We start from the raw sequence: 13,671 nt of genomic DNA, 5'->3' as shown, positions 1-13,671 counted from the left end.
CCTCAGAGGACACTTACTATTACTTCCACCATATTCTTTTGCTCACAGATCAACCTGATACAATAGGGGAGGAGACTACACATTCATGTCGGGAGGCAGGGATCACTGGGAGCCATCTTGGATGCTGATTCACAGCCGAGAAGCCTGCTCCTACCCCTATGCCCTTCATATTATTAAGTGGCTTGCTCCTCAGGATAATATCCTGGGAGTCATCTTTGATTCTTCTCCTTCATATTCTAATCCAATCCATCAGCAAATTGGATCAGCTCCATCTTCAGACCCTACTCTGGATCCCGTTTCTCACCCTATCTACAGCACCCACCCTCATCTCTGCCCACATTGACTGCAGTAAGCTAACTGGCATCCCTGTTTCCACTCTTGCCACCAAAGCCTCTTCTCCAGCATCCAGAGAGTCAAGTTCATGTCACTGTCCTCTGCTTAGCAACCTCCAGCGGCTCCCACCTCCCTCAGCAACAGCCAGCATCCTTGCCATAGTCTGTATGATCTGCCCCCTCACTGCTTCTCTGTCTGTCTTTCCAAACTGCCTCCTCTCTGCTCCAGGAGAGCTTCCAGGCTGTTCCTCAAGCCTGTGTGTGCCTCAGAATCCTGTGTATGCTGTGCCCTTTGCCTGGACTACCCCTGCCCCCCATAGTCACAGGGCTTGCTCCCACATTTCAGCCAGGTTTCTGCTCATATTACACCTCTCAGAAAGGCCTTCCTTGGCCATCCCATGCAAGATGGCAACTTGTTACTCTCAATCCCCTTGCTCTGCTTTATTTTTCTTCATATCACCTATTACTACTGGACCACATACTGTATATTTATTAATTTTCTTGTTTATCATCCGTCTCCTTCCCTAGAATGTCAACTCCAGGACAACAGAAATACCATCCATTATGATTATTGCTGGACCTTCCCACAGCACCTGAAATGGTGCCTAGCACATAACGGTTGCTTAAATATTAATCTGTGCACTAAACGAATGAATGAATGGACCACGTGGAAGCAATGAATTCAACTAGAATAGTGCCACCCGATAGAACATTCTGCGATGGTGGAAATATTCTATATGTTCTATAAATATTCTATATCTAGTCCAACGTGGTGACTCTTAAATACCTAACATGTGACTAATATGAGTGAGGAATGGAATTTTTTAATTTTAACTTTTAATTTCTATTGATTTTAATTAAATAGCCACATGTAGCCAGTAACCATCATTTTAGAGCAAATCTGGATCCTTGGAGTGGGCATGTAAATGTCATTCCATGTACATCCTGGTAGAGTGGTAGAGACTTCCTGGGACTCTGTGTTAAGAAAGTGCTGGAGGTCCAATCAACGAATCATTTTCAAACACCTTCTATGTATCCAACACTCTCGTTATCATCAGGATCTTACACAAAACAGTGTATTCATCTATTAGCACTTTCTGCTTTGGGCAAGGAGGCGAGGGTGGTATGATGTGGAATATTCACCATCCCTGACCTCAGTCATTCCAGGGGTGACCAGAGCTCCTTCTTGACCTTTTCCAGAGAGTGATTGCTGGAACTTACACCTAGTGTCATGGCAGCCCCTCACTGGCTTCCCCCACCCCTGCCCTGTGTGTCCTCCCCATCCTCTCCACTAAGTTCCCTCAATCCACTCTTCACAATCAGAGTAGAATGTTCTTGCCTGGAATCCTTTTGAGGGCTGAGCAGATTTCTCTTTCATACACACACACAGCCCTGCAGATTTTGGATTTTCTCAAACATTATACATTTATACTGATTTGTATGTGTTTATCTTATTGTCTGAAAAGCTGCTTTGCACAGGGAGTTAGGTTGTCCCTTTTATGTATTCGGTGAGTCCCCTACATATGAACCTTCAAGTTGTGAACTTTCAAAGATGTGAACGTGCATTCGTATGTCCAATCACGTAAGTTAGTTCACATGTCTGGTGTACATTGTCACATGCGTGCATCCTCTACAAGTGGTTGTGCTTTTGTGTACTGTACTGTACAGTATCTTTATTTCAAGCCCAGGATGTCCAGAAGCAAGCGTAAAAGCAGCAGTGATATAGCTGGTACTGCTAAGAAGCACCAAGCAATAACGATGGAAACAAAAGTGAAAATAATTGAGAGAGTGAAGCGAGGAGAAATAAGATGGTAGACGCCGCTAGTTCTTATAACATGAATTGTTCAACCATTGGCACGATCCTGAAGAACAAGGACAAGATCATGGAACATGTGAAGTCTGCTGTGCTGATGATGTCGCCAGTAATATCGAAGAAGCATGGAAAAGTGATGGAGGAGATGGAGAAACTTCTCAGTGTGTGGATGCAGGATCACATCAGTGTCGAGTCCCGCTCAGCTTAATGTTGATTCAAGAGAAAGCTAAAAGCCTTTATGAAGATTTGAAGGAGAAACATGGTGAAGAATCAGAGGGCTCATCTTTTAATGCCAGCCATGGCTGGTTTCATTGGTTCAAGGCTAGAGAGAACCTTCACAACATAAAGGTAAGTGGTGAGGCAGCAAGTGCAGATATGGTAGCTGCCTGGGAATTTCCTGAAATGCTTTGAGAAATTATTGATGAAGGAGCATATTTCCCCTAGCAGGTTTTTAATGTGGATGAGACAGGACTGTACTGGAGAAGGATGCCAGACAAAAGTTACATCAATAAGAAAGAAAAGTTGATGCCAGGCTATAAAGCAGCAAAGGACTAGCTAACTCTGTTGTTTGGTGGCAATGCTTTCGGCAATATGAAGCTGAAGCCTGTCTTAGTTTATCATTCAGAGCACCCAAGAGCCCTTAAAAACATAGCCCAGGGCTCTCTTCCTGTTGTGTGGAAGAGTAACCCCAAATCCTGGGTTACACACACCATTTTCCAGGACTGATTTTTCCACCACTTTATCTCGGAGGTAGAGAAATATTGCTTGGAGCAAGATGTCCCATTCAACATTATTTTGCTTCTCAACAGTGCTCCAGGCCACCCCCCGTTTATGGACGACTTTCATCCCAACATCAAAGTAGTGCATCTGCCACCAAATGCTATGTCGCTCATCCAACCCATGGACCAGGGAGTTATTGTGATTTTCAAGAAATATGTACGTCACACTTTTTGTCAGGCAGTTAAGGCGAGTGATGAATCAGGAACAACCTTGCGACAATTTTGGAAGGACTTTAGGATCTACAAGGCCATAAAAAACATTAACTTTGCTTGGCGTGAGGTTACAGCCATCACCATGAATGGGGTTTGGAAGAACCTTTGCCCGCAGTTTGTTCACGATTTTCATGGATTTGAGAAGGTGGATGAGGAGTCCAAAGAGGTCTTCATCAACTTAGTGACCCTCAGTGAGAAGCTGGAGCTAGTTCTGCAAGAGGACGACTTCATTGAACTTCTTGCTGTGCAACATGAGGGGCTTACTAATGAAGACTTGATGGAATTGGAGGCCCAGAGAAAGGGCAGAGAGACAAGAGGAAGAAGAAGTAACTGAAGAACCGAAGAGATTCACAATGCAGGAAATGGCAAGGGGATTTTCTTTATCCGAGGAGGCACTGTTAGTTTTTGAGGCACAGGACCCGAATGTAGAATGGTACGTGAAAGTTGCAGCAGCTGCTCAGAATGCAATCCAGTGCTACCGCATCATCTAAGATGAGAAAAAAGAGCTACTACCCAGACATCACTGGATTGTTTTTTTTCCAAGACGGTAGGTAGAATTGAATGCAGCAAGGAACCAGAACCTGTGTCATCCACATCAGGCATGAGTGAAATTGCAGCTTGCCCTCCATCTCCTATTGCTGACGATCCTTCAGCTCTACCATCTCCCACCTCCTCTCCCTCCTCCGGTCAGTAACTCTTCTTGCCTGTTCAGCCTCTGTATACCAGCTGTTGTACTGTAGTACTGTATTTTTCAAGGTACTGTACTGTAAGATTAAAAATGTTTATTTTTTGTTTGTTTTTTATGTATTATTTGTGTAAAAAGTATTATAAACCTATTACAGTACAGTACTATATAGCCGATTGTGTTAGTTGGGTACCTAGGCTAACTTTGTTGGACTTAAAAACAAATTGGACTTATGAACACGATCTCGGAACGGAACTCATTCGTATGTAGGGGACTTACTGTATTGGCATTTTCCCCTCATAACCCCTGGGATCACCTCCTACTACTTGCATTCTAATCCAGGTCTGAGAGTCTACTTCTGGGGATTTTAACAGGGAAGGAGGAAGAAATAGGCAGGATGGGGAGGTCGGAGGGCAGGTAAAGGGTGGAAGAGATGCATCCTGGGACCCCACGAGGTAAGCCTCACCCACGAGTGGGTTGCGCAGTGGTGCTCATCATTTGGACCAGCTGTGTGATGGCTATGGTGTTCAGATGTAGCATGTGAATTTCTCCATCTGTGTCTGTTTTCCCAGGTGGATTATGATCGAGCACAGGTGGTCCTCAGCCCTCCACTGTCAGGATCTGACACCTACCCCAGGGGCCCTGCCAAACTACCTCAAAGTCAAAGCAAAGCAGGCTATTCCTCAAGCAGCCACCAGTACCCATCTGGGTACCACACAGCCACCCTGTACCACCACCCCTCCCTGCAGACCAGTTCGCAGTACATCTCCACAGCTTCTTACCTGAGCTCTCTCAGCATCTCATCTAGCACCTACCCCCCACCTAGCTGGGGCTCCTCCTCAGACCAGCAGCCCTCCAGGGTGTCCCACGAACAGTTCCGGGCAGCCCTGCAGCTGGTGGTCAGTCCAGGAGACCCCAGAGAATATTTGGACAACTTTATCAAAATCGGGGAAGGGTCAACCGGCATTGTGTGCATCGCCACCGAGAAACACACGGGGAAGCAAGTCGCCGTGAAGAAAATGGACCTCCGAAAGCAACAGAGACGAGAGCTGCTTTTTAATGAGGTAGATGGTGTGTTCGTATCATCCTTTCTGTCCTATGTAACATTTCTTTCCCATTTCAGAAATAACACATGTACATTTTAGGACATTAGAAAACACAGAAAATATAAATACAAAAATAACATCCTTTTTTCTATGCCTGTATGGCTGCCTCTTTATGAAGTACTACCTGTGGATCAGCCACTGTGCTAGGCATTGGTCTGGTTTGATTCTCACAACAGCCATAGACAGAAAAATGTTATCTCCATTTAGCAATAAGGAAACCTAGCATCAGATTATGTTACTACCCCGGGGTCAGACAGTAGGTTCATACAGCTGTAACAATGCAATCAGCTGTGACTTTGGACCCTCTTCCGTGGTGGCTTACGTGAAAGCTCCACCCAGATCCAACTCCCATAGGTGTCCATTTCTTTTCCATGCTCCAAACCTCACAGAGAGCATGGGGTGAGTGGGATTCAGCTTCTTCCCAGTCCACAGATCCTGATTTCTGGAACTTATTTCCAAATCACAATGCCAGAACAGACAGGGAAAATATAACTTAAACAACTGTATAATTTATTATTTAACACTCATTCTGAAAATATCACCAGAAGCAGCCACAGGATGGCAATTCCTGGATGCTCTCTCCAGCAAGCACACACAAGGTGGCCTTTTAATGCCTAAGTCATAATGTTTTTACCTTCAAGACTTATCCTTTGTATTCAGCCCAAACTCTTTCAGACTCAACCTAGACCTCCCAAGAGGTTAAATTGGTGTCATGTGGCCCCAGCCCTAATAACTGTTTACTTCAGTCACTTCTGAGACTCACTTACCTTGAGTTGGTGACCCTTTTGCCCAGTTAACCAATAGCAGAGTATGGACAATGTGTTTTAAAAGTAACCTGTGGGATATCTGATCACATCCCCCAAAACAGTCAACTAAACTCCCTCTTGTGAATGCAAACTCTGCCATGGTTCTGCCTGTTTTTACTCCGTATTCTCCCCCAACCCAGTGTCTGGTTGACCTGCCATTTTCTCTGAAGTTGCTAACTTGATCCCCTCTATTCCTGCCAGCTGCTCTCAGTGCTGTCCCTTTGTCTGTAATAGACTTCTGAATACCCCCCCACACACACACACAATCAGTACTTCCCATCAGTTGAACTCACAGCCCAAATGTAGCCATGAGAAAACAAAAAGTCAAATTTCACGGTCCGAAGTCAAACAGTGTCTTTCCATTTTGCCCAGGTTGTGATAATGCGGGATTATCACCATGACAACGTGGTTGACATGTACAACAGCTACCTTGTCAATGATGAGCTCTGGGTGGTCATGGAATTTCTAGAAGGTGGTGCCTTGACAGACATCGTTACTCATACCAGGTAAGTTTCTTTACTATCCAGGCAAGTAGTTCAAGGTGCTTATTATTCTTTTCCAGGGTAAGGCCTCAGTGACTATATTTATGAACCCTTCATAAGTGGTTAAGCACTTTGAAGGTAGAGAAATGACTGCCCTTTTTCTCTGTATTCCCCGGTGCCTATCACAGTATCATGTATGTATAGTTCATTCACTCAATTCACATTCTCCCTGCCTTCCAGAAGTTCATTGATACCCACTGATTTTAAATCAGCAAGCTGCTGAGAATGGAGTTTCGGTGACAAATAATAGAATTTCCCATCCCTACGTAGATTTCTAAAACTGAGTTTCATTCTCCTAAGTTGCTATACCATTGCTATGTGTTGATAACACCAAGGGTACCTGGGGAAGGCAGGGGCAGGTGAAAGATCAAAATTTTGTGTCATAATAACAAACTACATAAGAGAGAGAGAGATTCTTCAAATCTGTTTTTAAATCATCTTGCAATTAACAATGGTTAATTGCCACTGTTGCCTCAGCTACTTGCTTCTCTGATGTGTCAGTTGTGGTCATTTCATCAAGTGTTTATTAATCACTTTTTATGTGCCAGGCTCTTTCCTAAGTGCTGGGGCTACAAAAGATACAAATGAATAAGGCTCAGATACACCCTTCCAAGGAAGTCTCAGATTAGAAATAAATACATTATAACACCTGTGCAGAATTAGAAAAAAGTATATAAGTAGCATAGAAGAATACCTGAGTATCTCTATAAGAGAGTCAAGAAGGATTTCCAATATACGGTGATGTCCAAGATGGGTTTTGAGAGATGCATCAGAGTTTACTAAGAAGGCAAGTGGGAAGAAAAGGGCATTGAAGGCAAATGAAAGAGTATGTGCTAAGACAGTGCTTCTAAAATTTTAATATGCGTACAAATCACCCGTGGATCTTATTAAAATGCAGATCCTGATTCAATGGGGGGCATAATACTCTGCATTCTAAGGAACCCCCAGGCGATGTTAATGATGTTAGTCATGGACCGCGCTGGAAAAGCAAGGTTCAAAGGAACAGACATGTAAAAAAATCATGTTACATTTGGGAAACTTGAAGTTTGCTCTGCTGGTAAATAAAATACCAAAGAGTTGAGAGGATTGTCATGAAGGAGCTACATTGGGTATTAGCTGATGTCACTGAAATGGCATCCAAATCATAAGTGAATCCAGTTGAGCGACAATAGGTGGAAAGCAAGGTAGCAAGAAAGTGTTAGGAAACCCGTAAGGGATCGAAGGTTATGCTTTGTCTCCACTAAAATGAGGCAGTGTTTCAATCATGACTCCCTATAGCTCTGAGTCTGCGGTAGACCAGTTAAAAACAAAAGGACATGAGGGAAGACACCGAATGTTTATCACCAATATTTCAGCTGGCAGATTCCTATTGGTATAGCCATACAACCACCATATCTATCTATCTATCTATCTATCTATCTATCTATCTATCTATCTATCTATCTATCTATCTATCTATCTATCTATCTATCTACCTATCTATCTATCTAATCATCTTAAATTGTAGCAACAAGTATACTGAAGAGACCTAAGAATAAGACAAATGTGACTTACATATAAAACAATTAATAAAAATAGGTCCAAGGGAGGGGCTTTTTTCTTGCCTCAGAGAGCATCAGAAAACTACAGCTCTCCCTTTGTCAAGTTCTTATTTTGTATCCGTGGGATTCACTGAAGAGCCAGCCTCTCTAGAATCCATTGTGTTTTCTAATTCTCTCCATCTAGTTTTGTCGATGGATTTCCCCTTGAAGGCAGAGTAGCTCCAGCAATTGCGTGTCAAGGAATACCATGGATATTTAGAATTTGAAATCCTTAAGCTGGTAGTTCAGAGAGTTTCCTATAGTAGATATTCAATAAGTACTTCATTGAATGATTGATTGATTGGTTGATGAAACATTTAACTGCTTGCCACTCAAAGTGTGGTCTGGGGACCAGCAGCATCAACATCCCCTAGGAGCTTGTTAGAAATACAGCATCTCAGGCTCTACCCAGATGGACTAAAAGAATCCATGATCTAGCCAGATGCTCAGGAGTTTCTTCTTTTTTTTTTTTTAATTTATCTATTTTATTTATTTATTTTTTGCTGTGTTGAGTCTTTGTTGCTGTGCATGGGCTTTCCCTAGTTGCGGCGAGCGGGGGCTACTCTTCGTTGCGGTGCCCGTGCTTCTCATTGTGGTGGCTTCTCTTGTTGCAGAGCATGGGCTATAGGCACATGGGCTTCAGGCACATGGGCTTCAGTAGTTGTGGCGGGTAGGCTCAGTAGTTGTGGCACGTGGGCTTAGTTGCTCCGCGGCATGTGGGATCTTCCCGGACCAGGGAGCAAACCTGTGTCCCCTGCATTGGCAGGCAGATTCTTAACCACTGCGCCACCAGGGAAGTCCCCTCAGGAGTTTCTTATACATACTAAAGTTTTAGCCCTATCTAGCATCTTGTTAAATCATATCCTACTTTTTTTCAAGGAAACAGTTCTAGAAGGGAAAGGAAAGTACCAAGCTCTGTCAGGTTCTTTATACATTAACTCATGGAACCTTCACACATCTCAATAAGGTAGGTGTTGATGTGCCTGTCTGTTAGAGGATGAAGCTATGACTCATAGAGGTGAAAACTATCTTTCTCAAGATCACGTATTTAATAATAGGCAGAGGCAGGATTTGAATTTGGAGTTGACTCCAAAACTGAGGTGTTTTTATCCCCACCTGACTTCCTCCTTGCTGAAGTAGGAAAGCACCAGGCTTTCTACAGTGGCCCATGTCCATTTCAGAGTCATTGAATTAAGAGTCAGTAGCATTTGTTGTAAATTCCAGGGGATCTTTCAGTTTGTGAGTGGGGGCTCAGAGTCAATTAATTTTTGTTACCATTGACCTGTGAAAAATCTTTATGCCTGCTTCAAGTAACTCAAATCTCATTGAATCCAAGAAAAATGGATTTTATTTTATTAATTTTGTTAAAGATGATAATTCTTGGTCCTGAATTAATTTTAAGATGTAGTTGAACTTGTCCCTGTGGCTGATGCTCTAAACCTCTCAGGACTGTGCTTTGGGCAGATGTGAAAATTGTCATCTGAAAACAATCCAGCATAATGACCAGCCCACTTACCACAAAACAAAGAACACAAAAGTTGTAGGTTTCCACTCTGTTTCAGACATCTGCCTTCCTATGAGGCTAATTCATTGCCATGGTAGGAATCCTCTTCAAAGAGAAGGACATGTTTCTTCATACTCATCCACTTTGTACCTTTAACATTCTCCTGATTGGTTATCTCCTTGGATTTTACTCTGAACCCTAGTTTTACTCGGTTGGGGTTTGTTAGCATCAACAAGACTGAAACACAGATTCAAGGCCATCTATTTACTTGTCCTGCTGAGCTAAAAGTTACCTGGGATTATTTCCCAAGTCAATTCTTAAATTTGGGCTCTGGTCAGTTACGCACTGTGTCTCCTGATAGCCTCCTCTGTTTGCCTGATAGTTTGTTTTAGGAGGTCTTTCACATTTGCTACCTAATTTGGGCCTCTCAATATCTCCGTGAGAGGGAGGAAGTTTTATACCTAGATGAGTTAGGCACATGCCTAAATGGGTCATTGTGAGGGCACTGAGGGACTCCATTCTCCACATCATTCTTCCCACCTGGGTTCTTCAGTGGCTGAAAATCCATTCTTTTGAGTTACAATTGCTGCATGATACAGTGGGGAAAGTGGAAAAGCATGGGTTAACTCATAAAAGGTGGGGTTTGAATCATGATCTGGTTACTTTCTGAGCTATATAACCTTGGGCAGGTGACCTGACCTCAGTCTCCTCTGAAACCAAAAATACCTTCTTTGGAGGGTGCAGCCATGAAATGGGGGAGCATATCCAGTGTTGTGCTTGCCTTTCTCATTCCCATGGTCTATTTATTAGGGTATCACGCATTCACGCTTGGTTATTAGTAACTAACTAGGCCCAATTTCCTTCTTGACAGAGGGATCTGGAACAACAGAAGCTTCCAGCTCCTGGAGGAGGGAGAGGAAGGGCTGGTGAGAGGCAGGGCAAGTCCCAGAGGGGGATCTTAGAAATCTAAAGACCACTGTGCCTGAGTCCAACCTTGAAGAGAACCATGGCCTTGCCCATTTCCAGGATGAGGAAAAAGAGACCCGAGGAAGTTAAAGGACTTCCTCAAGGTCATCTAGCAGCCACTCCTGGAACTTTGGCATCATTCATTGTGCCCTCTCTGTAGGACCCTGGAGGTTTGTCAGTACCTGGGGAATTACCTATAAGAGTCCAAGGAAGTGCATTTGCACTGATGACCCAAAAGCCAGCCAATGGGGGTCTCTTTACTTTAGCTTATACTGAGCCCATATCATCCTCAATGCCAGGCCTTAGGTTCTGGGAATCAGGTCCCAAAGACTTCCTTTTCCTTCCCCATAGATTTTCAAGACATGGGCTGGGGAGCATGGACTGGTTCACTAGAACACAAGGGAGCCACCTCTCTTGATCATTTCAAAGATGGTCTTAAGCCTGACCTTGCTCCTTCAATGTGACTTCCTTTCTAGAATGAATGAAGAACAAATAGCTACCGTCTGTCTGTCGGTTCTGAGGGCTCTCTCCTACCTGCACAACCAAGGAGTGATTCACAGGGACATAAAGAGTGACTCTATCCTGCTGACAAGTGATGGCCGGGTAAGATTTTCATGTTGGGTCCCTCCCCGGTTTACCTTGTCATTTCACCTGTCACAGGTATTATATTCCTAAGAACACTTTCTCATAATTCTAATTTTCCATAGTTGCAAGTCACCCACTCCCCTTTCCAGGAGGCTTTTGAAAAAGAAATTACCGTCCTCTGTGTCATCCTGTTATTCAGAACTATCTGTGAGCTGAATTTGACGGATAATTTTCTGCCTTAACAGTAAGTGCAGGAAGTAATAGAAACTATAGAAATTTCTTTTATTTTTCTGCCACATTCTTACTTTCATTGGTGGAGAGAAAATGACTTTTCTAGGACTGTGTCCACCCTGTTCGTGTGACTACGCATGTCTGCAGTATCTCTCAGAGTCCCTGCAGGAAACAGATGACAAATTCCAGTGCTTTGAGGAGAATTTAATGAAGGTGTGGGCAGATGAGATGTAGAAAAGCCAAAAGGAATTGTCATGAGGACCAGCATAGGTCTCTAGAATGTAACACCACTCTTATTACCCCATGACTGAAGAGGTGAGGTGCAGAAATAGTTATTGGAATCTTGAAATAGAGATTGTTGTGTGAAGAGGGCTGCCTGGCAGGAGCTCTGATCTTCAGTGGAAGCCAGACCATAGTGAACCTGCTGGATGGGAGCTGGGCCAATAAGTACCCGAACCTCACTCTGCTCCTTCCTTCCAGTCTCTTACTGGTGCTCCCCATTGGCTGAGTCCAATCAGAAGCCATCAATGGTCAACACAGGTTGGCCTCCCAGAGCTCAGGGTTCCCAGATCTGAAAGGACAAACAGAAGATATCCATCACACTAGTGTATCCCCAGGCCCAGATATCTGCATTTCCCATCATTGCAGCCTGCTCAAGGGATTCACTTGAAACTCATCGGCCACACCAGATAGAATACAGCAGCCAAGGAAGGCATGAGTTGACATTCCCAGGAAGGCTTAGTTAGATGGAAGAGTTTTGAAGCATAGATTTTTTTTTCCCCCTATTTAGACCCTTTTAATCTTCCTGAAACTCCCAGCAGATGTAGTAGACTTGTGATGAATGGAGCCAGCTGTCCCTTTAATGCACCTGTCTTTTACCACCCAGCATCCTCAGTCACATGGAAAACGTTCACGTCACATCAGAATTTGCCCAGGAATGATCAGAGGGCAACCAGAAGAAACTACCCAAGAACTTTGGCTTTTCTTCTTTTGTTTTAAAAAGATTGTCAATTTTATTGTGGAAAATTCAGCAAATTCAGAAAAGTATAAAGAATAAAATAAAAATAACCCATAATCCCATTTCCTAAGTATATATATATATATATATATATATATATATATATATATATATATATATATATACATATACATATGAACATACACACACACACACACACACGCATAATTTATCAACTTAGTATTATGTTTAATGGGCAGTTTTAAGTCCTGCTTTCTGCATTACTCTGGCTGAATTTTTTTTAAGAGCGTACAGGAGTATGTATCAGTCAGTTTTTGCTACACAACAAACCACTCAATACTTAGTGGCTTAAACCCAGAACCATTTATTTGCTCACAATTCTGTGAGTCAGCTTTTGCACTGACCTCAGCTGGGACAGCTTACCTCTGCTCCACGTGACATCAGCTGAGCTCACTCTTGCATTTGTGGTCAGTTTAGGGTTGACAGCCTCACTAATTAGCCTGGTGGTTGGCTGGATCTCAGCAGTGGTAGTGGAGGTAACTGGGCCTAGATGCAAGGGGTGGAGAAGTAGCACCATAAACACCACTGCCTCTTGACGGGAGAAGATGCAAAGTTGCATCCAAAGGCATGTGGATACAGAGAGGGGAAGACCATGTGGCCATTTTGCAGCATCTCCCATAGAGAAGGGGAGCTATAGGAAAAGGGCTAGAACTCTCTCCTGGCCTGACTCAGAAAAGCACCAGGGCAAGGTCCCATGGCCTCAGAACACAATTTGCAGAGCATTGAACTGGTCCACAAATTGGATCTGGGGACTGGAGCTTACAGGAAAAAAAATCAGGACAGTTTCTGCCAGGCTTTCTTTCCTTGATTTTAGAGATTGAGGGTGTAGGCTCACCCTTGCTGTGAGTACCTGTTGGATGTCAAAATCAGACATGAGACAAAGACAGTTCATTATTTAATTAGCTTACTTAAAGATCTCCTCTCCCCACAATATATGAAAGGCTAGATCATTCAGTGTCATTCTTGAGGGCAGAATCTCCGTTTCAAACATTTCTTTAGTTTCCACGCACCCAGCAGAGCTCACAGGGACTGGCACATCCTCAGTGCTTTCAGTCTGAACGGTTTGTTCACTCACTCATTCAATAAATATGAGCTAAATGTCATTCTGTGCCAGGGCAGTGCTAGGTCCTAAGGATGAATAAAGCAAAATCACTAATTTCATTCAGTTTATTTGGAGAATGGGGGTGTGATAATAAACAGATAGATAAACATACAAATAAAATCACCACCAGATTGCAGGGTGATACATTCTAAGTTTTCTATGATTAAATAACTTAAGTAGAGTAAAGAAGGTGGAGGGTGGAGAGTAGAGGGTCTGTAGAGGCCGGTCAGAGAAGGCCCCTCCACAGTGAGGTGGTGACAGCAGAGACACGTGAGGGGCGGGGCCTGTGGCCTTCAGGGATGAGAGTGTTCCAGGAAGAAGGAACACAGCATGTGGAGCGGAGCCTGACTCTCGGCCACGTTGGCCAGGGTGAGCTCATCCAGATTTA

At 43.5% G+C, this 13,671-nt stretch overlaps 1 protein-coding gene across 1 annotated transcript in view; it reads left to right on the top strand.

The window, feature by feature from the left end:
• The window catches only part of PAK5 (p21 (RAC1) activated kinase 5), a 106,280-nt gene that overhangs the window by 78,261 nt on the left and 14,348 nt on the right, over positions 1-13,671 (top strand). The window contains exons 3-5 of the mRNA XM_061208651.1: positions 4,395-4,886; positions 6,107-6,240; positions 10,803-10,929. Coding sequence (XP_061064634.1) covers positions 4,395-4,886; positions 6,107-6,240; positions 10,803-10,929 — 753 coding nt within the window. The remainder of the gene's footprint in view (positions 1-4,394; positions 4,887-6,106; positions 6,241-10,802; positions 10,930-13,671) is intronic.

This window comes from Eubalaena glacialis, chromosome 13 (genome assembly GCF_028564815.1).
Source record: "Eubalaena glacialis isolate mEubGla1 chromosome 13, mEubGla1.1.hap2.+ XY, whole genome shotgun sequence".
NCBI lineage: Eukaryota > Metazoa > Chordata > Mammalia > Artiodactyla > Balaenidae > Eubalaena > Eubalaena glacialis.
The sequence above is the reverse complement of the archived record's forward strand: the minus strand, read 5'-3'. Positions and strand labels throughout refer to the sequence as shown.